Source organism: Phoxinus phoxinus (assembly GCF_949152265.1).
Source record: "Phoxinus phoxinus genome assembly, chromosome: 13".
NCBI lineage: Eukaryota > Metazoa > Chordata > Actinopteri > Cypriniformes > Leuciscidae > Phoxinus > Phoxinus phoxinus.
Genome location: NC_136888.1, coordinates 24,702,486 through 24,729,649, shown reverse-complemented (window position 1 = coordinate 24,729,649; position 27,164 = coordinate 24,702,486). Strand labels below are relative to the sequence as shown.

Here is a 27,164-nt window from a genome sequence, read left to right as displayed (position 1 = left end):
TGTTTTTCTTGCCCCAAGAGCAATAAAAACACACAGGAAAAAAAACCTATCTGAGGTTATCTTAATTCATGCATGAAATGATTAATAAAATCAGTTTGTGGAGGCACGGACAACTGACATGTGTGACCTGCAATGTCAATATTCCAAGCATATTTTGAAATGGCTTGGAATAAACAGTTTACTTACACAATGCACAGACCACGCGGTTTAGTGCCCTCTGTCGGGCATATGCAATACACAAGAACCATGGCAGCTCAATATACAAATTAAACATTATTACAAACATTGCCAATTTATTTTTAATAAAGAACACCATAGATTTCTGAGCCAGTTAAACCATAACTTTCAGCTTTATAAAAGAATAAATGTGCTTTTCAGCATCTCTACCACAGCACACCTTTTAAAATTTTAAGATGGTTCTGCCCTCTAGTGTTCATACATGGTATAGCGTCAAAATAATTTGGAACATAAAAAACATGTTGTGCGGAGACAGATTTGAAATGTATGACACAAGTACTTTAATGATATTACGCCCGCATCACAGAACTGGCCAAACACAGCTACAAAAATACTCTTTTCTACAAAATACTTCAATCTGTTATTTTAACACTTCATAACTGCATTAAGCTGACGTTAAAAGATCCGACTGATAGAAAAAACAACAACAATTAAAACATAGAAAGATAAAAACACAGAAAGGCCACAGTAAATAAATACATTTTAAACAATGATAAAGAAGTAAAAGGAGATGTAAAAAACAGTGACGCCATGATACTCTTTGAAGTTTCTTCCATATGCAATGTAATAATATTTTACTGTATGATCTTAAAAGGAGAATAAACACCAACAGCAAGCAGGAAATTTACAGCACATCCAGTGCATTATATACAGAGCTAATATTATATACATACAGGACAGTTGATAAGACCAAAGTGATTAAGTCTTCGGGCTTTGAGAGTCATATGTGTTTTCCTGTGAGGAAAAAGAGAGGCTGGTCCTCTTTGGCATTGGCAGTCTGAAACTCATCGCTGAGACGAAACCGCCATTCGTCTTCCAGTTCCAGCCGAACTACAGTCTGACGTAGAGAGCTCCGGTTAGGACAGATCACACACAGAGTCGCCCCTGAAACAGAAAAGAGTCAATGCTTATTAAACAGAAAATCACTTGTCTGGGTTTTCTATTGTGCTAAATAGCATATATTATTTATCTCCCTGGTCTTTACCTTTCAGGAACTGGAACTTTTTGAGGAATCCAGGAGACACAAAGGAATCACAGAAGTATAAGAGGAGTCCACTGAAGAGCAGTCCAGTAGTGCTGAAGTTAATGGAGTGAGGTCTGGAGCTGACAAAGCAAACGGTCACCTGGGAACGGACACAAATAAGCCACCAAAAGGTCTTTTTAGAATCATGTGGAAGTGTGCAGAATAGGTCACACAGTAGTGATACAACAGCCACACCATGATACTCTTTGAAGGACCTTACCATCTGGCACAACCAGTCTAGGGCTTCACGATTTGAAAAAAAATAAAATAATAGCATTTTTTTCTGATATAAATTGCAATTGTAAAAAAACAAACAAACAAAAAACTATCAAGTGGGCTGTGCTTATTTGGCTAATAATAATAATAACAATATTTATTATAATTACTAAATAAAAAATAAAAAAATATATATATATATACAAATTTAGGGAAGAAGGTTGCCATTTCGTGAGTTACTGTGAACTGAGCCGCTCCAAGACAATGAAAACACTGGATCATTAACACAGTGCCTCAATCTGAAACACGCAGTGCTATTTATTTAAAGGGGTCATGACATGGATTTTTAATTTTTATTTTAATATGTTCCTTGAGGTTCACTTATAATGTTAATGAAGTTTTAATTTACAGGCAAAGCATAATTAAATCATTTACTTACTGTACGGTTTGTGATGCAGCTGCAATCAGATCCAATACAGTTGGCTGCTTCATCTTTCAACAAAAGTTTGTGTCTGTGCATCGTATGAGCCTATGGTGCGATGTATAATTATTCGTTGATATCTTGCTCTGGAGGCAGTCATGTGCAAATGTATGTAGATGCGGCAATATCAAAACGAGACGTTTTTGGAGCTTGATTAAATAAATGCTTTGTTTATAACGAGGACGTTTTAAGATATGAAACTTGCAGGATGTTTAAATGATAAAAAGACCTCTTTACTTGTCAAAAGATCAAGGCAAATTTGATTTCTCATGTCATGACCGCTTAAAATTTTATGGTTTTATTCCAATGAATTGGGCAGCCCTACATCAGTGTACTTTGGATTTTTTGTTTTTTGTTTTAAAGGTACAGGTAGTAAGTACCTCTGGGCCGAGATTCAGGTAGCAGTCGACAGAGAGGACTGGGTGGCTGTAGTTTTGGGCACTGAGGGGGAAGAGGCGATGGCTGGTGTGCTGGAGGTATTTCTCCAGCAGTAGCTGAGCTGGTGTGGCCAGGAACAGGTGCTTGCTGTCTGGAGCACAGATGTACTGAGACGGCTGGATTGTGGTGGGGACATCTGTCATCTGTGGAGAATTCAGAAGAACATCAGAAGGAGTTGCTTTTGAAATGATTTTGTCATACAGTAAAATGGTTTTGGACGCTGGGTAGAAAACTACCTTAGTCTTGATGATGAAGGTACCGTATCCACCAATGGCGATCTGCTTCTTCATCACACTGAAGTTGTTGAATCTGCAGATGAGGAGTCCTGCACTGTGGGCACGCAGGTTGAAGTCCACATCATCACATGTGAAACTATTGTGGAGAGAATGAGGGGAAGATGTGATTATTTGGTAAATAATGAAGGAAAAAACAACCAAATTAGTTGGACATTCTCAGAACTCACCGGTTCTGGTTGTACTGCACATTCTGCGTGAGGTCCACATTAAGTAGCAGAAAGTCGTGTAGGTGTCCACGCGAGAAGGGCTCTTTGTGCTGCCCGGCCCCACCTCCACGACTGGACCACTTCCTCATCCCGCATAAGCCATATTGAGTAATATCTGGAGAAGACTCCATGTGCTGAAGAACCTGCTTCAAGGAAACATTTCTTTCTGTCCCTGTGGTACCGCTGAAAAACATACAAACACACTACTTCAGACAAAATAGGGATGAAACCAATATTAAAATTCTGTTCCCATACTTTCTGACCCATTCATTTCCATCAGTCTTTTTTGACGACTGGATACATTTATTTAACTTTTTTTCTTTTCTTTTAAATGTAGTTAATTATTTTTTTTGTTTTTTTTATTATTATTAATAATAATGGAGATTATTCTCCTAAAAAGTCATTGTAAATTACTAAAAAAGTCAAGTAAATTACTAAAAACTATTTTTTTATTATATATATAGTTAATAAATATAATATTAAATATTGTGCTGATAAAATGTAATTTCTAGCTAAAAACTACATATAAAAACAATAAATAATATACGTAAGATTAATAAAGTGTAAAACAAAATTAGGCACCTTTTTGGATCAACATCGACACTGTTCCACATGACACAGGAATCATCCGCGAGGATGATGAAGGGCCAGACGTCTGGTGGCCGATTTCCATGCTCCACTCTCCGGCTCCGCTCTAACTCCAGGTTATGATGGGAAAGCTCTTTAATCAGAAAATGAGCTGCTCCTGAAAATGTGGGAGAGAAGGCAACTTTATTAAAAACTCACTGACATCAACATCAACAGATCAATTACACAGGATGATAATCTACTGGTGGTTACCTATTCCAGCTCCATTAAAGACAGTGGGCAGGACAAGCATTATATGGTTGGGCCAGTATTTCTTGTAGACGGCCATCTCGTACTCTTTAATCACTAGAATGTGCAGGTGGGCGGCTCCTTCCATGGCATGATACAGATTAAACAGGCCGTGCTCATGGCGACCGGTGGTGGGTGTAAAAATTGGACTTTTGATAGCATCGGGATTCTGCAAACATCAAAATCTAGCTTCAATTGTTGTTCTTTTAATTACTCAATTACATAGTCTGGAACTAGTCAAGCTTAGTTAACTAAAACCTTTTAGAAGACGTTTACTAGTTTGTATAACAAAACTATGGAGTGAAAATGTCATTTTCATCATGCACTCATGGCAAAATAGGCCTCTACTAGTTCATACCCAATCAGAAGAAAGGGGAAGTCTCATGCTCTCCAACTGGCCTCCTGACTGGCTGAAGGCGAAGTGATGCTCTTTGGATTTGGGAATGATGAAGTAGAGCTGGATTTCATTTCCCAGTAGAAGATGAGAAAAGGTAAAGGCATGCAGGGTGGACTCGTACAGCTACAAACAGAAAATCAACGTCCCAAAATATAGTCAGACCAAAATGCACACATTATAATACAGATTATACAGTAAGAGATAATGTAATGTCAGCCGGTCCTTATTACCAAAATTAACCCGGACAAAATTATCACAATCTCAATGTTTCCATTGACGAATCAAAATCAAGTATTCAAGAGAGCTGTGCAATAAAGTGTATAGGACTCACCTGATACTGTGGATTGAAACCCATGTACTGGTGACACTGCTCACAATGATGGTACGTGTTGTATGCTGCGTATTTGGAGAGTTTTATCCTTGCCGTTCGCCTGCGTAGATACACGTCTTCCTGCCTCCTGGAGTGTCCATCTAAAGCAGTAAAGAAAAAACAAACCATTTAAAAAATACTAACCTACTTAAATGTCAGAATTACAACAGCAGGGCTCAACTAAACCATATATGATTGTCTTGACGGTCTCACCCTCTGAATTCAGAGTGAAGTCTGGTGAGTAGACAGTGCTGATGTCCTCATATTTAGGGTCATGGATGGTGTAGTCAAAGGGCATCCCTCGCACAGTGTCTGTGTTGGGCCACAACGCAACGGGCTGATGATATCGCATCAAATCAGTCTCGCACTCTGGGGAAAAAAAATATTCATTATTTCACTGATACCTATAGGACACCAAGAGAGATGAAAGACTTCAGTGCTTAAATATTTGAATAAAAGGAATTCAGTGAATTCAATTCACAAATTGATAAAAAAAAATTACAATACCGGAACCGAATTAAGGTTTATTAATGGTTCGAAACACAGCTGAATCTGAAACATACAGTGTGGTCTGATTCTTGAATGAATTAGTCTCATGAGTCAGTTCTTTTTAGTAATTCAAAAACATATAGGCCTACAGTAGCACGACCAGAGTAGTCCGATTTACGAATTAATGATTCTTAGGAGTCTGTTCTTCTCGATGAGTCAAGACCCAACAGCAGTTTCCTGAACTCTTATGAGCCAATTCTTTTCAGTGAATCCAGATTGGAGATTCCTTTTTATTTCCATCCCTAATACTTACTGCAGTTGATGTCCTCCTCATCGTAGATGTCCACCTCCATCAGTCTGATCAGCATACGAGAGAGAATACCCAGGAACTGCAGATACGCCCCAGTCTTCCCCACCTGAACATGCACAACAATAGCCATTTTATCCCACCAGTCTTATAATGACACTGTCACCCAGTGTTCCAGACCCTCATTTACCTGTGGTGGCCCACTTAGCAGGAGCTTTCGTGGGTGGAAGTTATCAGTGCGTCCTTCAGCTCGGTTACTGCTGTCCATGTGGTAGGGTTTAGGGACCGTCCACTGGCGATAATACAGCGACTGCTCGGTGCAGGTCATCATCTTACTGAGGAGGGGTCTAAAGGAGCTGGCCCACTCTACCGAAGAGTGAGGGAGGAAGGAAGTGGACTTGGGCAGGCCACTGGAATCCACAGTGGTGATGAGGTCGTAGACAGCCTTAGGGAGCAGCACTACAGGCGGGCGGCTGAGGTTGCACGCCCAGGAGCAGTTCTGCCGTAGAGGAGAGCCCCGCGAGGATGAAGAGCCGGACGAGGTGGATTTGGATTGCCGCCTCTGGTTGGGTTGCTTTTCTGGATCCAAAGGAGTCCAGTCAGACTTTGGCTGTTGGGAGCCAGCTGGGGAGGACTGGTTACCCAGTCTAGGGAGATCGTTGTTTACTATAGACCACCAGAGAGAGGTAAGGTCAGTGTGAGATAATCCCTCAAAATACATGCTGCAAGTAAAAACCTTTGAATTCAGCAGTTTTGGGAACCATTCCGAAAGCGAAACCGCAGATCACTGTCCCAAGTCCTAAATCAGACACATTTCTCATGCTTTATTGGTATAAAAGTGACGTTAGGCATTCCTCTCGGGATATCAGTTTATTTGATCAGTTCAAATTCAGTTATTATCAGATTTTTTTCAGGATGTTTTTGGAGTTAAATAAAATTGAAGGAGAGATGGAGTAACTTACAAACAACTGCTAAGAAAATTACAAGCACTTTTGTTAGATTTTAACTAACAACCCAAAGTGTTACAATTAAAAGACAACTTCTGCCGACAAATAAACAGGGATATCTGGGTGCAGGTAACATTGTTTATTTGCATACACTACCGACATTGTAACAATAAAAATCTGGTTAAAAAGTTATCCTTTGATTTGAATTTTAAATACATTTTAGATAAATACAGATTACATGTTTTGAATTGTTTGTAATGTCCCCGAAGAAAGAAACAGTTGTGCCCGTGTGGACATGCAGTCATTGAGGTGGTTAATCTCCATTTCCTCGTACATGATGAGACTTACAATGAGGAGATGCTGGAGTCTTGGAAGAGAATACTCTTCCTCCTAAAAGCTGTGCTGTGTTAAAACACAGACGGCGTGAGGCTGAGCTGTGTAACAGCTTGATATTATTTTTCTCTGACTATATCATGAATGTTTGGGGTACTGCAGTTGTGGCCTTGACCACGAAAATGTTCTTTTAATTCAGTGTATAAATTGTGCATGTACTCATAACAAAATGGTTTATGTTCAGTTTAGTATAAACTTCATGTTTTCTGGCTTTGCAATACTGACCATCCACCACAACCTCTTCCTCCTCATTGTCAGTGCTGCTGAGTTTTTCAGGGTCACTCTCAGAAAGGTCGCTGGGTGCGTGGGGCCCATGCTGGGCGTCTTGTTTTGTCTTCAGAAGGTACGCGGCCAATCCCAGCTCCTGCTCAAGAGTGGTGCGCTGCAGAGACCAGAGGCTGATAACACGCAGGTCACAGTACTTCAGAGATCTGGGGACAAAGGAACAACATGAGTGAGAGGTAAGTACAAACCATGAAAGTAAAGCTATTGTTTTAAGAACTATTCCTTTCCTAAAACTGAAAAAAAGAAAGAAAAAAACAAGTTGCAAGTTATATACATAAGCTTACATTATAGCAATATTTAGCTGAAACAAAACCCCACTATATAATATATATGATTAATTATGTTATTATAATATAACAATAATATAATATTATATAGACATTTAAATACATTTAAAATTGGCTGCTTTGCATGGAGATGAGCATAGGTTAACAGTGATATTAAAATTTGGGCTAAAAGCCCTGTAACTCTGCTTGACATTATGAATATAATAAAACTCCAAATAGCCTGTGCTAGTAAAATAAATATATCAAATCGGGACAACACAACAATGAATTTATCGAAACGATTTTGAAAGTGGCCTCGAATTGCCACAGGTAATTATTTTCCTGAGGTCATGCTGACCTCTGTACAAACTCACTAAACCTTTATTTGGGCAAACAAAATAGATTAGAAAGCTTTAAATGGCCCATTTCATGATTCATTGAACAATTTGCAGAAACTACTCTTAAAGGATGGTAGTTTTTGTTATATGAAATACAATAAAAAAAAGAACATATTTAACAGCTGGATACATGCCTGTAATTTCTAGAATTTTACAAACAACTAAAATAAGCAAGTTAATATGAGTGTTTTACCTGGGTAAAGACTCTCCAAGTGGATCCATGCCGGTTAAGATGAGGATACAGGGTAAAGCCTCCAGCTCTAGATATGTCCGAGGAGCCCAGTCTGGGTCTAAGATCTTCAGCCATACCTAGAGACATTTAAAGAGCAAAATGATCCATGATTTAGGGATATCAGGACAAATACACCAGGAATAAATGACACACTACTTTATATGAAGATTAAAAAGTAAATACCCTCAGTTGGTCCAGGAAGTGATTTCCTACAGTGAGAGCAGAGCATGGATCCCCTAGGATGATCTCAAACTGCTTGTGGAGGCCGAGTCTGTTGCGGACATGGCACAGGCGCTGGTGAGCGAAGGCAGCGAGAGCTGGTGAGGGGATCCGCAAGAGCAGCATGTGACCGTGATGGCTGGGACACCGCTGGGATGTGTTGAGAAGGCACTGCACCATCTCCAGAGTCTCCACTGAGATGTGCTTCTGCAAAGCCTGTAAAGCCTGGCCGCCCGCTGTTGCCATCAGGGCCAGAGAGTAATGCTGGATCAGCACATGGGTGCGAATCACTGCACTGTGTAGTTTTGGGAACCTGAGGAGAAGTAAGGAGAGGAGTTCATGCAAAACATCATACATGGCCAAAGTTTGGGGTCGGTAAGCTTTAGAAAAATTTTGTGAAATATTATTACAATTTTGGCAAATTTTCAGCAGCAAATACTCCAGACTTCAGTGTCACATGATCCTTCAGAAATCATTCTAATATGCTGATTTGGTGCTTAAAGCTACATTGTGTAAGATTTTCTCCCATCTAGCAGTGAAATTGTATATGACTACCAACTGAATAATACTTTCTAGCCCCTCCCATTCCGAGGGCTCCTACGGTGGCCGTATTATGAGTAATCTCCCCCTCGCATTCGTCACGGTGCCACTGAGTAAAAGCGCGAAAGGCAAAGCTTGAATTTCCAGGTATGTCCCTCTTTGGCTAATGTATTTTCAAGATGGAGGCTCAACATGGCTGTCGCCATTCGAGCGACTCACTCGTATGTATTCTGAATGGCAGATTCTACGCTTACGAGAATACTTGATTAGTTGGGGAAAGTAATTACACATGAATGAGCACATATCATTTTGAAAGAACAAAGTGTTTTTTGCTAAGAATCAACTTTAAAAAATTACACAGTGTAGCTTTAAGATTTTTTTTTTAATCAATGTTTAAAACAGCTTGCTTAATATTTTTATGGAAACCATGATACGTTTCTTGAATAGCAAGTTCAAACGTATAGAATTTAATTGAAATATAAATCCTTTGTAACATTATAAATATTATTTTACTGTCACTTTTGAACAATTTAATGCGTCCTTGGTGGATAAAAGTATTCGTTTAAATCTTACTGACCATATACTTTTGAACCATAGCGTATATGCACCATCAACTATTCATTAATTAATGTTAATTAATAACACTGATAACTGTAATGTTAAAAGTAACACTGAAAACACACCTGTCCTCCAGAGCAGCAGCCATGCTCTCAAACGAACTGTCATATCGTAGAAGAGGAAGGCCACTCCCAGAGCGGGTCGTCTCCAGCAGCTCAGATACGCCAAAGTACTTTGTCTTCTCATGATAAAGATCCACATCCTAAGTGAGGAAAAACTAAAAGTTCTATGGTCGTAATCAACCTCTAAGAGCGATTCCAGGAGCTTAACTTACTGGTTAAAATAGATAGTATGTGGTGTTCTTACTTTATTGAATCCAGAGGGCCAGTGGATCTCATTGTAAGGGCTGATGCGTGTGTACTGAGTCTGCAAGGTGAAGGGGAATGAAGTCACATGGAGCGTCAGGATGTTGGGAGCATCTCGAATCTGCCTGCAGTTCAACAGACCATCCACTAGTCCTATGTTGGAGTCTCCTCCACTGCACTGCCCACTGTCATAAGAATAAAGATACAGAGACTGTTCCACCAACGGCCAAGCAAAGAGGATACTAAGGTTCAAGGAGAATCATGCGAGGTCTTTTACCTGCTGATATCCCAGTGTGCATGATCATGCACCAGTATGAAGAGTGTGTAGGGGTTCATCTTGGATTTCTGAATGAGGCTGTTGATCTTTCCTACTGCACTCTGGTTCAGCTTTACCACGTACTGCTCCGCTTCCTTCAGTGAGAAGCAGTCTTGGTTCAGCCCTAACTCCCGTAACACCCCTGGAAATACAACAGCAGGAAGTGAGATCTATCTGCAATATTAATATAATACCTCAATGGGATTTATCCAAGTCTGTGACAAAAATTGCCTATTTAAAAAAGGAAAAGACTTTTAACTTCCTGTTTTAAAAGAGAAATATGTAAAAACGAGAAATAAAATTGCTCTGTATCTGTGATACAGAAAAAAGAACGATAAGAAAAAAAGTTTTTTCCAAGTGTGCTACAGGTATTTGTACACTTCTTTTAAACAAAAATAATAGAGTATACTTTTAATTTACATGGTATGTACTCATCATCAGAGATATACTTATTATAAATTATACTTAAGTATACTTGGCTTATACTGGCAGGTATACAGAATAGTCTAAGTATATTTGACCTAAATATTTTTTTTGTAGTTTTGCTCGAAATACTTAAGAAAAGTTCAGTCAAGTATTCTAAGTATACTTGGCTTTACCTTAAAGTGCAAAAATAAAGTATAAGCTACAAGTATGATGTTAACTTCACTTAAAGACCTTGCAGTATAAAAACGATTAAACTAGTAGTTTACTGTAAAGTATACTTAAAACGTAAATTAAAAAGTGGACTAGAAGTTTATAACTAGTAAACTAAGAAACCGTATGTAAAGCTTAGATATAAATTGCGTACTCAAAGGTTACTACCGTTACACTTATATTTTATAAACTAAAAAGTGGGTCAATTTAGTCCCAAGATAGAATGAAATAGTACACTTGTAAGTAAACTTCTAGTACACTGATTTAGTTTACTTAACAAAAAGTATCTTTGAAAATATTACTTAAGTTTACTTGATAAAATTACATTTTTGTAAGGGTGCAGTAGAGACTCATGGATCATGGCGGTACTCTACCTGAGTTCCACAGGTGAAGGACGACTTGATGAAAGGTGACTTCAGAGGGCGGAACGCAGATTAAGAACTCAACCTTGTCGAAGGAACCGAGGTCCAGGTTCTGAGTGCTGGAATCAGCGATGGCACAAACGTGCGAGAGCAGCTTCCGTGCCACAGCAAGCTGAACGGGCCGTATCTCGTGCCACTCTACGGAGAATTCTATCGAAAAATCCGACTGAAGTGTTAACACATCTTACGCTGGTGGTATTTATTGCAATAAATGTATACTTGAATACTCTAAAGTCAGTCTCACCGGCACACTTGGGTTTAGGACTGTCTCCTGATGGTTCTACACCAGAATACTGGGAGGTGTTCTCAGGACTGGCTTTCTCCAGCAAAGCCTCCACGTCTCCATCTGATAAGTGGTAAAGAGTTGCATTAAACACTGAATGAGGAAACTGCAGAGGTGAGAACCGTGTATCAAACCAGAGGTCTTACCTGGACCCAAAGAACTGAAATAGGACCCCAGCTCTGCTGCCATCCCAGAAGACAGTTCATGGACAATCTCTCTCACACAATCACTGGGAGAGAGAAGACTCTCAGCTAGAGCACGAGTCTGATGCTTCCCTGTGTGAAAACATAGATATTATAAAATTATAATCCGCTTTCAATTCATTTTCATTTTACATCTACATGCTCATCACATATGGTTAACACAGCTAAAAAAAAATTTCATGTTAAGACCGAAAATCATAATTCTATATTATTTGTTAGTAGTAATATAAATAAATAAAATCAGTTGTTCTAAATTGCTATAGTGAGTTTAGGCATCAAAACATTCAAATGTAAAGTGTGAAAAAACTCATTTAAATTAAACACACATTTTGAATTATGCATTTTTTTTTTAGCAGTTAAAGTTAAATTAATAATGTTTAATGTTAATGTTTATTTAAATTTGCTAAAGATTTAACAGTGTTATTCAATTATTTTTGTTTTTTAAAGAGTAACTTGAAGTACGCGTTAAATTATAGCAAAGGTAATCTAAATGTAAAAAACAGAGGAAATAAACATTGCACAAATAAATATCCAATATGAATACAGATAAAATTTCTAATGGTTGATAAGGTACTGATATATTTCTAGTGATATTCTTAAAGAAAATCTAGCATTATTATTAGGATATCTGTAACCTACATACCTGTCACCACCACACATGACTCTATTTCCTGGCTCCTATTCATGGAGATGATCACCACATAATTGGTGTGGCTCAATCTGCCATCCACCAGTCTGTGAAAGGTGTCCTCCAGCGCCTCGGCCAGAGAGGGCGCCGTGTCCAGCACCAGAACTCCTTCCCCGCATGAGCTGGTGGCCAGTTTGGCCAGCCAGGGGAGCTGAGAGGGAGTGAGGGGCTGCGCGAGGCAGGGAAGAGGAGGTGGAAACTGTGCATGTGTCTGCTGATACTGCCGGATCTCCGTCAGGTGTGACTCACGCCAGGAACGCATGAAGATCTGCTCCAAGTCTTCCATCAGGGGAGCCTGGTCAGGTGCTGTTGTAACATGATAGACAGATATACTTACAAATACTGCTGAAAAGGGTTCTCTTCAGCTTTATACATCTAACATTACGGTTTCCGTGCTTTTGCTTAAACATACATACATATATTTTAGGACACACACTGAAATACTGTTGTTCTCACCAAGCTGCACTAGATAGTAGACAGTCAGCAGGATCAGCATCTCAGTGGAGATGGGCTGAATGGGAGCAGTGCCGTACTGCTCGTAGACGCGTGGGAGGTTTTGGGAACTGCGATAGCATTTCTGCAGCAGGCCACTCACAAGCACGTCCCCGAGGTTCCCACACAAATGTGGCAGTGTCCCGTGCCCTACAGACAAAAGCACAAACAAGGTGTAACTGAACAGCTGGCCCAAGGTAAAGTGCTGGGAACCGCTATCGGACACTGCTCACATCACACGGTAGACAAAACAGGCACAAACCACGGAAAACATTATTTTTCTTTCTTCTGCAAGTAAATAAATATTTTTAATATTGGAAATATGTCCTTTTTTTAAATTGTGTAATGTAATTTTATAAATATTAGTAACAGAAACGGCCGTTATTGTAAAAAGGGTCACCAGAATGCAAGAACAAAAACATTTAGAAATCTTACCTTTAAAAATGACAGGCCGTAGTCCACACGTCTGGAGAAGGTGATCTGGCACTGTGACAGACTCCCCTGGGCCAAGGGGCAGAGAGGACCCCATAGATAAACACCCAGATGCCCCGCTGTCAGCTGAAGAAAAACACACTTGATATAGTTGATGTAAAAGTGTATCAACACTCACTTAACTCTTATGTGGTCGGAGTGCACACACATCACACATCCTTAATAATAACCACCATCCCAAAATCAAGCCCAATACTAAATCTCTTATGTCAGTGGATCCCAACCTGCTTCAGAGTTGGCAGGGGGGCATGGGAACGTATATGTTTTGAGGTCAAATATGGATGCAAAAAAGCCTTAGTTTCTAGGGATGCTCCAAATGGCCAACCATTCCGGAACAAACTGATAATCACTTCCTTTTGTTCGATACATTGTCTGTCAACTTGCAGATAACATTTTTGTTACATAAAAGACATGAGTGTGGTCACACCGTGAGAGGTATTGCAAATATGAAAAACTCGGCAGCAGCAGCGTCTCAGTCTCCACTGGGCTAGAGCAAAATAACACGGTTACGAGGTGTGTGAAATTCAAACTAATTTATTAAAGGTAGGGTTGGTAATCCTGTTCAGAAACATTTTTTTTTATACTGGGTGAAATGGTCCTTCCATTCTGATAGTAGTCAATACATTATGTGTTCAGAAAAAGGAATGAAACAAATCTGAGCTCTGTAGCAGCTGTAGGACAGTAAAAACTCTGACCAATCACTGCCATTCGGTGTGAATGTAAAGAACCAATCAGATGCCTTCATGTCTCGTGCCCGAGCACCACTGCGTGCACAGCAGTGATGCGCGGGTCAATGTATAAACAACCCGCACCCGACCGACGTTTTCAACTAACCCGCCCGCAACTCGGACCGCAAAAAAAAAAAGAAAGAAAATATTGTACCCGACCTGCGTTTTTTAAAGTAGCTATAGTAAATGCTCATCGCGTCATGGGCCATAGACGGAGGAACTAGGGGTGCGCATTTTTCAGAACGCTGTATGATATAGCCTAGTGTTTTGTAATAAAGGCTTGATTTATTCATTTATTTCGTTTCATTTTCTTAACAATTAAGATGCTGCATGTGTTTATCCAGTCTAATCGACGTGTGCGTCTCTCCCCCGACTTTCCCAACAAAAATCCCCCCCGCCCCCTCTCAGCAAATACATAAAACTGACATTACTGAGCTATATGCGTTTAAAAGTAGCCTATTAAAATGGCACAATGGCATTGCTCAGTTCAACGCATTGGGAAATCGGGCATTTTGTCCCGCGTCAGCTTTTATTCAAAAGTTAATAATGCACTCAACATTCAAAAGGTAAATAAGGATTTCCCACTTTCATCTGCAGACTGCTCGTTCGTCATCCTCGCGCATTCAGACAATAAAGTGTAGACCTATGTATTTCATAGAACATTGTGTCTAAAATTACAAAGGTAAACGACCCGACCGACCGCGACCCGAATATCATTAAAAATATTTTTGGATGACTCGTAACCGCGGGCGCAGGCACCCGCTCATTTTGGATCAACCCGCGCATCACTGGTCTAGTAGGTACATGCAGCTGACTCCAAATGTGGATGCGCGTTCATGTTTGTGGGGGGGGCGTAGCTTTGGACGGAGCACTGACAGGAGGGGGCGGAGCTTAGAAGAGGTGCCACTTTCAAATCTGGCTAGCTCTCCAACATTACCTACTCTAGCTTTAACTCCTGAAAAAAACTGAAAAAAAATAACTGCTCCAAAAATGCAACAACAAAAAAGTAATAGTGGACTCACACACAGTAACCAGTTTTAAAAATGTTTAATCATTATTTCCTTTGTCGAGGAATGCCCAATTTGAGCATTGTTTTTGCCAGTGATGTGCGTGCTTTGGTCCTGTTTTTAAGTAACCCCTGACCAATCTGCATTACAGTTATTAAAATAAAGCAACCTGGTCTAAAAAATCTATTCAATAGTACCTGATATGATATGCATGTGCATGTGTATATGTTTTTTTTTATAATACTGCTTTGAAAAAAGTTTTTACTCCTAGTGCTCTCCTGCAAAAATCAGTTGAAGATTTATAAAGCCTATAATAGCTATACCGGTAATTATAAAGCCCTATTTGGCAGAGGACATCATATTTTGGGCACAATTTTTTTTTTTTCTCTAGCCTCGAAACACCTAGCCATAGGGCCTCCTAATTCTTTATAATATTACATCATATTATTTATTTTATTGCTATATCAGCGTCAATGGCTAATTTCATAGCAAAAAAAAAAGAAGTTTTTTACACAATTACAAGAAAAAACAACTATATTAGATCTTTCAACTTGGTACTTCTTGATTTTAAAATTTTCCCTGAATTATATGAATAATATGTTGCAAATGTAGAAGCAGAAATATTGTGTCTGAATGAAACCCAAATGCTACTGCCACTGATCTTTTAATGATCTTACAGGGCACTTCAGGAAATATTCATCCCCCACACCCACCATGCCTCTGGGCTAAGCTGTCCCAAAATCCTATATATGCTCTTTTATTCAGAAAGACAGATTTGTTCACAACACAAGAAGCAGTAAATGAGGGCAGTGAATTTTATGTCAGTAGAGATATAAGTGTGTCTACCTGATTTGGTGCCATTAGTCGTGGTGTTGGGAGCAGGTCTGGGGGTGACTTCTGTAGCAGCAGAGGATTCTGGGGACCATCCCTTATGTCTCTTCTTGGGAGGCCCAGCATTTACCATGGAGCCTTAAAAAGCAGCACAACTGGTCAGTGGTCAATATGACTAACAAAAAAGTAGAAGAAAACAAACTAGATATTTACATTTCTGCATGTTGCTATTTGTCTGTCTGTCTGTCTGTATGTATCTATGTACAGGTATGTATGTATGTATGCATGTATGCATGTATGCATGTATGTATGTATGTATGTATGTATGTATGCATGTATGCATGTATGTAATGTATGAATCTATCTATCTATGTATGTCTGTATGTATCTATGTACAGGTATGTATGTATGTATGCATGTATGCATGTATGTATGTATGTATGTATGTATGTATGTATGTATGTATGTATGTATGTATGCATGTATGCATGTATGTAATGTATGCATGCATGTATGCATGTATGCATCTATCTATCTATGTATGTCTGTATGTATGTATGTATGTGTATGTATGTATTTATGCATGTAACATGTATGCATCTATCTATCTCTATCTATCTATCTATCTATCTATCTATCTATCTATCTATCTATCTATCTATCTATCTATCTATCTATCTATCTATCACTGCTATATAATGTTGTAATTTTGAAGGCTATTAAACTTTATTAAACTTTCAGACAAGTATTTGCCAAGCTCACATCAAAGTTTACCTTGACAAACTTTCCTTTTTTCTTGTTATTCTAAAAGCAATGGAATGTAAATTCGCTTTAAAAATGGGGTTTGGTGTCATAGGAAGTGACTATTATGTTACACATTAACCAGACTGTAAACAAGAGCTGATATGCAAAGAGAAACAGAAAAAAAGGGTAGATGTGTTAAATCCTAATGAAAACCAAAGCACCAGGAAGGAAGTCTCACATTTTACAATGCAGACAGAGAGCAGGAGAGAGCAGGGAAGAGACTTTACAGCACCACTTTATGGAGGTGATAGTCAGAGAGTGCTGAAAGAAAAGAGAGGGATCTTTTACAGCCCCAAATGCTGAATAATGACAGACACCAACAACAAAAGAGGAGGAGGAAAAAGCCTAGACAATACAGCTGCCTCTTTTTAAAGCATTTAGACATTTCAAAAGGGGGGCTTTCTTTCATTAGAGGTGTGAAGTCTAAAGAGAGGATTCGTTTAGGGACCGCCCCTGTAAAATTGAGGTTTCCTTTTTCTCTGATCCAAGCTTGACATATAAACACTGAGTGATTAGTGACTCCTGGATAGTGACGGCAGGGTTACCTATTACTGTGGGCCTTCCAGGGCCACTGGCCACTATTCCAGGCTGTGGTGGTCCAGGAATATGACTGCCGTTGGTTATGGGAGGGGAGCCCTCAGATATATGGAGATGAGTGTTTAGATCTGTGTGATGGGGACAGGGTAAAATATATCAGTTTAAAGATAAAAGAGATTCTATTTTTGAAAAAGTAAATATATTCATTGGACATAATGAATCTAGCAATGAGACAGTTCAATAATGTCGATGCCTATTCTTGCTATATGTCATACTTCTGTGCAATAAAATTGCTCAAATTTGCTATAATATTAATTTTAGAATTAAGCAAAAAAGCAAAACATGCGAAAAGAACTATAAAAGGGAGTGGAAATGGCAAATGAGCTAATAAGTGCAGCCATCTACTGGTTATAATGGTAATTACATGTCATTTTCATGTGTGTTTGTTTCCACCAGTTTTCCACTTAAAGGGATACCAGCTGGTTATTTAAAATGATTAGAAATTAATTAAATATTCAGGGATTGACTTGATAGGTAGTGTAGAACCTACTGTATTGTTCATGCCTACCCTAGTATACAAACAATATATAATCATTATTATTAATTTTTTTGTAAATCATACCATCATTGGGGGCTGAACCCCCCTAATTTGAAATCCGAGAATCGCCCCTGCGTCTATGCAAACTTGTTGAACACCCAGCGTTTCCTACCTGTGTGGTTAATTGTGTTCAAGGCTGTGTGTGCTGAATTGGGAAGCAGGTCAGAGGGTCCATGTCCTGATTGTTCCTCTGGTCCAGCAGCTACATTACCGACTGCATGTCTCATTCGGCTGTCTGCACATAACATGAGAAAAAAAAATTCTAGGAAAACCCTAGCAACCACATATGCAACTTTTGTGCCACTCACATTTTGTTTAGAAAATGTAAACATATAGTTTGCTATAACGTTCCGTTTATTATAAGCGTGTGTTGCAGTTATGTCATCCGCCGCTTTAAATGCTCAAGCTTTTTAAAGTCGGATGAATTCTGATTTGCTGCCATTGGCTTTTTTTGTTCATCAGCTGGAAAATTCCAACGACTTTGTTCCTCTGTGTAGCTGTGGTGTGGACTTTCCTATTTTCATAGCATTAGCATATAGCTATAGTTATCATTATAATCCTGTGTGTGAACAGAGCATTACACACATTTAGGCATTAAAAAAAACAAAAAAAAAACAAAAAAAAAAATCTCTGAATATGCGCATACACTGCCAAAGCTCTTTGGCCCAATGTTGACGTGTCACCATGGTAGCAGGGAGCTCAACTAGAAGTGCTGGCCATCTGGACTGTCAGACTGAGAAGGCAAGCACTGGTGAATGGGTCAGGGTGACCCAGGATGCTGAACAGGGTCAAGTTAACCCTCCAGCAAATCACTGGTTGTCAATAATGATGCTAAACGCTGTTAAAATAAGATGCCATTCAACAAGATTACCATAAAGTGTAAAATGATACCTTCATCGTCTAATCATTTTGGTTCAATCTTACCTATTCTTTTCCAGCAGATTGGTGGTCCCTTGACCAGAATTCCCTGTGCATTTCTGAGCAGGTGGTACTTTAAGTGCTTCTGCTTCTTAGGCTGCGTGGTGAGCTTCAGGTTGATGTGGTTGGCAAACTCAGTGAAGTAGCGGAAGCCCTTTTCTCCACAGCCCATGCAGTTCCCTGAGAAACCTAGAACAGACAAGACATCCGGTGAATATCTGCTCCTTTTTTTTTTGTGGATGTCTTTGAGTGCACAGATGCGGTCTACATTCCTTGAGGACCAAAATCAGTTATCTAAAATAGAGACATAGTATAGACAGTACCCAGCTGAGTGCCCAGTTTCCATAGCCACAAACCATCACTGAGGGCGAGGGTGCTGAGCTGAGTTGAGTGCCATGGAAACTCAAATTAAAGACCTAAAAATGTTTCTGACAAATGAAAATGTGGTCCCGTGACTCCTACGAGGTTGGGGTACCCTGACCTAAGTCAAGGCTTTCCCATTTTCCACCTCTCCTTCAAACTCTGACAATTTTGTATAATGCAGGGTATTCAGATTCTGGTTCAGTGTGTCTTACCTAAAAGTGCATTACGTCCACATTCATCAGGGAGAAAGCGCAGGTCCACAGCACACACCAGAATGTGATCAGGCACACTGGGAGATTTCGCGCCGACGAGCAGAAATCCAGGAGGGACTTCCAAAGACTCAGTGGCCATGGATGACAGCCGAAGGTCTTTGCCCGCCTGACAGAACCCTGAAATGCAGACGCTGGTCACCATTGTATCTGGACACAGTGACTCTATGAACGTACAGAATCACTGATCATCCATCAATAGTCTGAATGACTATAAATGTACTGACTTATGGCTTAAATAGTCACTACTGATCTGCTCTGTTACATATGTGAACCTGGACCACAAAACCAGTCACAAGTCGCCTGGTAAATTTGTGGCAATAGCAAACAATACATTGTATGGGTCAAAATGATCGATTTTTCTTTTATGCCAAAAATCATTAGGGTATTAAGTAAAGATCATGTTCAATGAAGTTATTTTTTAAATTCCTAGCGTAAATATAGAAACAATTTATTTTGTGAGTGGATGCAGCAATATTGCGAACATATGATTTTGCGAAGAGGTGATTTTCTCAATATTTATATGTTTTGCACCCTCAGATTTTCAAATAGTTGAATCTCGGCCAAATATTGTCCTATCCGAACAAATCATACATCAAATGAAAGCTTATTTTCAGTTTTCTGGTTTTCAGACTGGTTTTGTGGTCCAGGGTCACATATGGCCTATATGATCTAACCATCTGTAGTACAGGATCCCTCTGGTGGAGGCTTCATCTGAAATGGGATTGGAGGGCTGTTTGAATCTGAGCCATCCTCTTCGTCCTCTTCCTCATCTATTCGACCTGTTGGGGGAAAAAATACATATTTTTTAAATACAATAAAATAACTAACTAACTAACTCAACAGAATAAACATGGAAGAGCTTTTATCACTTGATGCTTTATCACCACATGTCTGGTTAGAAGTATAAGATACTCAAAACATCAAAGAGATGCATTCTAAAGAGTGTGATACCACAGAAGACAGAGTAAATGCTCACCTTCATGAGAAGAAGGCCTTTGCTCTGCCTCCAGGTACAGCTGAGAGAACACAGGTCTGGGCACCACTGTGTTGGAGCGCAGTGACGCCTCTATGGAGTTGTGCAGCACTTCCTCAAACCGTGTGCTCTGAAGGTGTCCTGTATACGAATTCCCCATGACCTTAAATAGAATAGAGATAATTTGTTATACAAAAATTACAAACAAAAAATGTATGCCATCATTTTCTATAAAAGTGTTAATAAAGTTTATAGCCGTCATAGTGACATTTTGCTGTAAAAAATCATTCCATGATACATTTGTTGTGAATCATAACTTTTGAAATATATATATATATATATATGTGTGTGTGTGTGTGTGTGTGTGTATATATATATATTAAAAAAATTTATATATTTATTATGACATAAATGTATTATAAATAGTAATATAAAAACCGAATGAATCATTTTGTGTGGTCAATAAAAAAAATCCCTGTATTGTATTGTACTGTAACTGTACATTACACACCTGCAAATAACAAAACTAGAGTTTAATTTGAGAACTCTGCAAGAAAGTAAACAACTGTAACACAGAGAGGTTACATGTGATTTTAACTGTGCCCACAAACTCATATTAGCTGATTTAATGTCAGCGACTCATCAGGCAATCAGGCTCTCTCAGTGATCAGGAAATATGATTAGCACAGAACAAGACTGAGCTCAAATCATTTACAACAGGCTGTGAAGAGAGCCAGTTTCCCCATGGATAGTGGATTTTTGTAGGGTGTCCAATTTGCAACATCATAAAGTCACCATGAGCCAATGTCAGGGCGTCCTGACCCAGACTGACAGAGAGAGAGAGAGAGAGAGAGAGAGAGAGAGAGAGAGAGAGAGAGAGAGAGAGAGAGAGAGAGAGAGATTGATATACCTCTAACAGTAAACACAAAGTTGGAAACTGTGAAAGGCTGCGCTCACAAAATGAATAATGTATTTTATAGATGTACTCTTTTTATTAGAACATTGAGTGAGGAACAGACTGAAAGTTATGGAAAGTCTTGGCATATGCCCTAGCTGTTGTTTAACACTAACAAATGGTTATTTTCAGTCAGATCTTTTTGATTAATAAGTTCACAAAACTGGTTTGAAAGACTAGTTCACAAATCAGACTGATCTGGGCTGTGTTTCAAAAATCCTCATAAGCCTAAGTAGATCATATAGACAATGGTGCCAATGATTTCTACAATCTACTTAAGGTGTGGTCACATTAGTACAATTTTGGCCATTGTCCACTGTAGCGATGCATGAAGAATCACTTACACAGTAGTCACTTTCAAACCAAGCAGTTTTCTGTTGGTTAACTTGACAAATTTGATTAACCAACTTGAACATGAGTGAAATCTATGTGGGGAACGTTTTTGCCCTCACGTGAAACTCTGATTGCGTGGATTTCTAATTGAAATGACTGCATTTCGTCCACGAAATTTCACGAGCAATGGTAAATGTGACCACACCACACATTATCAGACTGACAATAATTTTGGGAAACGCGGCCCTACGTTCAACTCATTCACTTGAATCAGTCACAATAGTTAACAGCTCACTGGAAGAGATTATCAGTAACTACTTATATTTCAGACTGTTAAACACACAATGTTATTGTATGACTTCAAAAGACATGAAGACTATAAAGCCGTATGGACCACTTTTTATTCTGTAGTGTTTGAATCCTTTTTTTAAGCTTGGAAGAGTCAGTCCTGATTCATTCCATTACATGGAAAGGGACGACCAGAAATGTCTTCAAATTATCAGTTTTTGTATTGTTATGGGCTTGGAAGATGAGTAAATGAAGACTTTTTTATATTTTGTAGAACTATTCCTTTAACGTCTGCTTTTATTTATATGTATAGGACACCAATGAATCTATTTTCCCCAACCATGTGAATGGTAACACAAGCCACTAATGAAAAAAGCTCTGGGGCAGAAAAAAAGTCCCTTGGACATACACGTAATCCCCTCGCCTTTAAATGCTCTCTGCCATATGTTCCTTCTCTCAGCACACATCCCACACACTGGGAATTCACAACACAGTAACACCCTAAAACAATGAAGAAGACCAGCAACATGTCATATAAACATCAACCAGTACCACCATAAAACTTTTATATAACCAGAAAGTGAAATTCACATGCTCCTATAACGATGCTAGCCAGAATCTTTGGGATCTCATGGCAAAAACTTTGTGGACTTTTTCTTTCTTTCTTTTTTTAGCTAGTCAGGAGCTGTGCTATTGCCCCTCAACAACATTTTAGCATTTGTGCTGAGGGGGAGAAATGGCAGTTAAATAAACAAATGCTAACGCAGACAGGCTCTGCAGATAGTCGAGGAGATAAAAGAGCAAGACGTGATAGCAGCGAGAACGTTCAACAGCCCCATCCTCCCGGACAGAGCTTCCTTACAGGGAGGTGACGAGGTCTTTCATCTTTCCCGGACTCCCCCCCTCCCATCACCCAACTATTGTGTCTCTGTTTATGGCCTTCTCTCTTACAGACAATCCTCTCTCAGCCTGTCTGTCTTACCTACACGTCTTTCTGACACTCTTTCTTTACACAGCACTTCAAATGCTGAAGAATTAACTAGAAAATATCACAGCTGAGGCACATTTGTCCCCTCAATTTTATATTATAGCTGATTCACACTGGCTCAATAAACACCATCAGGTTTAACACACAGAGTTACCAACCCAAGAAAACCAACCATTTGACATCGATATACTTCCGTGTGTATACAAGTGAAGTTTAAAGTAACTGATCAATAGTAACAGACATTTATAATGTTACAAAACATCTATATTGCAAATAAATGCTGTTCTTTTAGACTTCCTGTTTATCAAAGAATCCTGAAGAAAACAAGTTTTCACAAAAAAATGTTAAAGGGATAGTTCACTTTAAAATGAAAATTCTGTCATCATATACTCACCCTCAAGTTGTTTCAAACCTGTATGAATTTCTTTCTTCTGCTGAACACAAAGGAATATATTTTGAAAAATGTCAGTAACCAAACAGCTACCAGGTCTCATTGACTTCCATAGTAGGAAAAAAAATACTATGGAAGTCAATGGGACCTGGTAACTGTTTTGTTACTGACATTTTTCAAAATATCTTCCTTTGTGTTCAGCAGAAGAAAGAAATTCATACAGGTTTGAAACAACTTGAGGATGAGTTGTATGAATTTTCATTTTAAAGTGAACTATCCCTTTAAGCAGCATAACTGTATTTAACATTGATAAGAATAAATGTTTCTTGAGCAACAAATCAGCATATCAGAATGATTTCTAAAGGATCATGTGACACTGAAGACTGGAGTAATGGCTGCTAAAAATTCAGCTTTGCTATCACATAAATAATTTAAATGACTTAAATATTCATTTTAAAATATATTAAAAATAGTAAATGGTTATTTTACTTATTGTAAGGCAGCCTTGTTGAGCCTAAGGGACCTCTTTCAAAAACATTTAAAATAGAAATCTCACTGACCCTAAACTTTTGAATGCTATAGTTCTTCTTCTTCCATTGGGGGTTGTTTTAGAAATTCAGCCGAATATTTCACTTTTCAAACAGTTACAAAGTCTAACTATTCCAGAAAACTCACAATGGAAAATTGCAGTTCAGGCGAGGAGATACACATAGTTCTTACAAAGGCACAAACCACATAAGAGACATATGGACAAACTATTCGTATCCCTAAAAATTGCCATCTGAAGAGCTGAAACAGAAAGAAAGTGCTACTTTCACTACTTATTTCTTTTCTAAAGAGGATGGAAGAAGGGGTTGGATGGCTTTTAAGACTTTAGCCTTGGGAGTTGTATGTGTAAGTGGGGGCAGGGGTCATTCCACGCTTCTCACATACAATAAAACCGAGCAGACGACTAGTAGAAGAGTCTGAAACAGAGAGAGGAAACTCATTGAACGTTATTATTGATCAGGGAGTGGGTGACACAGCAGGTTTCTGCTTCGCCTCTGCCCACTGTCTCACTCTACCAGCACACACACACACACAAACTCCTGCGTAAAGCTCGCCGCATAGCAACAGGTCAAAGGTCAGGGCTGGCAAACAATGTTTGGCCAGTGCTTTGATGTGCTCAGGCATGGTCCAGCCAGAGGCTCAATGGACACAAAGAGGCTGAGAAGGGCAGTCAGATAGCACCGCTTCATTCTTCTCATCACCTTTAGCCTTTGACCCCTGGACCCCTGCGAGAGATCACATTTCAAGGATGGCCAGTTGCATTCAGACAGGTCTTATTGTCCAGTCTGAAGGCGTTTTGGGATACTGCGGGAATAATTTGTTCATTTTCATCAGAAAGAAGCATATTAATGGATAAAAATGAAGATATCTTGTAAGTATCAAAGAATGATGCGTATTATCATATAGTGATGGACTGAGTGTCACATTCACAGGATCTGTACACACTACCTCTCCTAAATAACACATCATTACACTTCCACAATGGCATCAATCCTACTAACTCAACACCGTCTACTGTGATATGTGCAGAAAATACCCTTCTGGCCCTGAACGTTGTAAACATTGCTAAACACAGTCCTAACAGCAGCTGTTCCCACCAAAAATAAGCTGTCATTTCCTATAACTGTCTTAATAACAGATATGTCATCTTTTGACAGCTGAAGTAAGTGGTCAGTCCTGAGTTCAGATCCTTTGTTCAAATCACCTGAGGCTCTTGTTATACCAATTTCTATAAATACTACTTCAGTCTGACAGAAAGTTTGCACTTTTGCAGGCTGAAAAGGCTTTTGTTTTCTTGTGACAGAGCTTGTGAGAAAGAAAGGCTGTCTCCGTCCAAAGGGCTGAGTTCGTTTTCCTCCCAGTGGTTGTGGAGTGGCTTTTGCAACACACTCTCATGGCAATTTGTAACTATTTTTGCATTTTGGCAAAATGGTGGCTAATTCGTATGAATTTGTGTAATCTAATTTGTCCGGTTTCGTACGATCTGCGAATGCACCACTGACGGATAGGTTTTAGGATGGGGTTAGAGGTGGACCTTTATGATAAAAAAAAAAGAAGAAAAAAAAAAACACCACCTCATAAATACATTTTCTCATGAGATCGGCTGCCTTTTGTGTAAAACTAAAAATAGACTCAACATCATACTGAAACAATCCCTACCAATCAAGTATAAGAAAGGTTCATATATCAGAATTATCAGTGAAAATAATAATGAAAATATACATAAATGGAACAATGAATAATTCAATGAAGCAAAACTCCTAAGACACAGGGTATCTAAACGTAGACATGCTACAAAATCAATCAGGGAAAATGGCAATACGACTACATTATTATTAAAAGATCAGTCAATATGTCAGCTTGATCAGACACAAGTGAGGGAGTGACAAATGACATATTAATTCTTCCTAATGCAAGCACACTTGTTTTGCAGCCTCAGGTCTCAAACCTTAATGCAAGCGCGGATTTTCCTTCAGAAATATTATTTTTTTGCCACTCTAATATTACTACGAGTGAATTTATTTGCAAATGCATCCACAAAACATAAGGGAAAATGCATTGTGGCACTGTAAAAAAATAAATAAATCTATAGTGTCTAAATGTTTTTCTTTTCTTTATTTATCTGTTGAATATAGTATTATGAAGCAAAATGGTGGTGCTTTTACAGCCATATTGTTTTTTTTAGGAAACTACCTGGCTGCATTCGAAATAGCATACATCCTTACTATATAGAAGGCGATAATCAGTTTGTAACAAAAGACGTATGTTCGAATTCACAGAACTCATTAAAGAGTAGGTAAAAAGTACCCGGATGACCAATACTTCTACCAGCGAGATTCTGTTTGTGTGCATACATGGACACTTTACTTTATTCCATGAGGCCACGATTTATGAATGGCAGTGAAGCGACGTAACTGATGCTGGTAGGTCACATGATAATGACAACATGGTGAATGTAGTATGCCCTGATTACATCATACATTCACACTATATAGACTGTACCTTTTTAGTGATTGTGTATAGTTACTCATTCAAAATAAATACCTGCTCATTTGCGATTTCGGACGCAGCCACAGTGAAAGCAAGAGGCAACGTCCTTGAGTGAAAAGAAGAGATAAACTGTCTGTTTGTTTTGTCTACATGGGAAATGGAGGGAAATCCAGCAAATCAGAGTATACATTTAAACATTCTACTCTTTCACAATATGAACAGAGCATACTATTCGTATAGGATAAGGATAGCAATAAATTGATTCTACCTGATTCTTTAAGTAGTTATTTGTAATTTTATTAGACACTGTTTAGAGTTAAATAATGCATATAAAATGTTCAATGTAAAATAATAATTACAAAGTTCCACATGAGCTAGAATGACTCCTGCAGTCAGAAATAAAATCAATCACATTATGTTCAGTGTGACACTCTACAGGGATTTAAACTTCTGTGCAACAGGTTAGTTAGCACTGTAAACATGTCCTGACATTTAATAAAATCTACTGCAAATCAATGACAATATTTTGCTAAAACATTCGTGTTGATTATTAGGCCATTAAAGATGGTCAAATAATAATAACAGTAGCCTATGTTTTATCTTTGCATTTCATAATTAATCAATGAGAATAATAATAATTTAATTTAAATAAATAAGATGTTGACTTTAAATTAGTTAATTTATCGATCAAACAGTTATAAGTTAAGTAACATTAGTTGTTAAAAGATTATAACAAAAATTACTTTTAGTCAAAAGTCTTTGTAGTCTTTATAAAAATATAAAGTCTTACTATGACATAGTATTTAGTGTATTAAAGTGTATTTAGCGATGATTTCCATTAGAGATGGGATGGGATGGGATCAGAGATGGCAACAACATTCTTTCCTATTTACTATAGATCAGGTAATGCAACACTAAAGGTTTGCACATTAAAAGCAAACACAAACTTACCGTTAGTTGACTGGGAAAGCACTCAGATATTCCAGGGGAAATTGAAAGGGATCGGACTGTTCATGTACATATCTCCGAGATGCGATTCATCCGCCTCCGCTGAGCACGAGCGGTCG

The 27,164-nt window shown here is 38.7% G+C and overlaps 2 protein-coding genes across 3 annotated transcripts in view; one reads left to right on the top strand and one right to left on the bottom strand.

The window, feature by feature from the left end:
* The window catches only part of pfn4 (profilin family member 4), a 31,149-nt gene extending 28,728 nt beyond the window's left edge, over window positions 1–2,421 (top strand). For both annotated transcript variants that reach the window (XR_013799944.1, XR_013799945.1), the window contains 2 exons: window positions 1,230–1,392; window positions 2,322–2,421. The gene's annotated coding sequence lies outside the window, so the exon portion shown is untranslated. The remainder of the gene's footprint in view (window positions 1–1,229; window positions 1,393–2,321) is intronic.
* greb1 (growth regulating estrogen receptor binding 1) lies at window positions 280–27,164 on the bottom strand. Its single transcript, XM_079632424.1, has 33 exons — window positions 27,049–27,164; window positions 26,152–26,203; window positions 20,107–20,266; window positions 19,805–19,909; window positions 19,071–19,247; window positions 18,502–18,684; window positions 17,690–17,812; window positions 16,988–17,107; window positions 15,654–15,776; window positions 13,016–13,138; window positions 12,545–12,730; window positions 12,044–12,394; window positions 11,344–11,472; window positions 11,159–11,260; window positions 10,867–11,064; window positions 9,818–9,998; window positions 9,542–9,725; window positions 9,301–9,437; window positions 8,042–8,390; window positions 7,820–7,935; window positions 6,903–7,108; window positions 5,528–6,003; window positions 5,344–5,446; window positions 4,755–4,910; window positions 4,503–4,642; window positions 4,133–4,294; window positions 3,739–3,943; window positions 3,481–3,643; window positions 2,860–3,081; window positions 2,633–2,768; window positions 2,339–2,539; window positions 1,223–1,361; window positions 280–1,122 (listed from the first exon to the last, which is right to left on the bottom strand). The coding sequence occupies exons 3-33, from the start codon at window positions 20,261–20,263 to the stop codon at window positions 959–961; spliced, it is 5,517 nt and encodes a 1,838-aa protein (XP_079488550.1). The 5' UTR covers window positions 20,264–20,266; window positions 26,152–26,203; window positions 27,049–27,164; the 3' UTR covers window positions 280–958.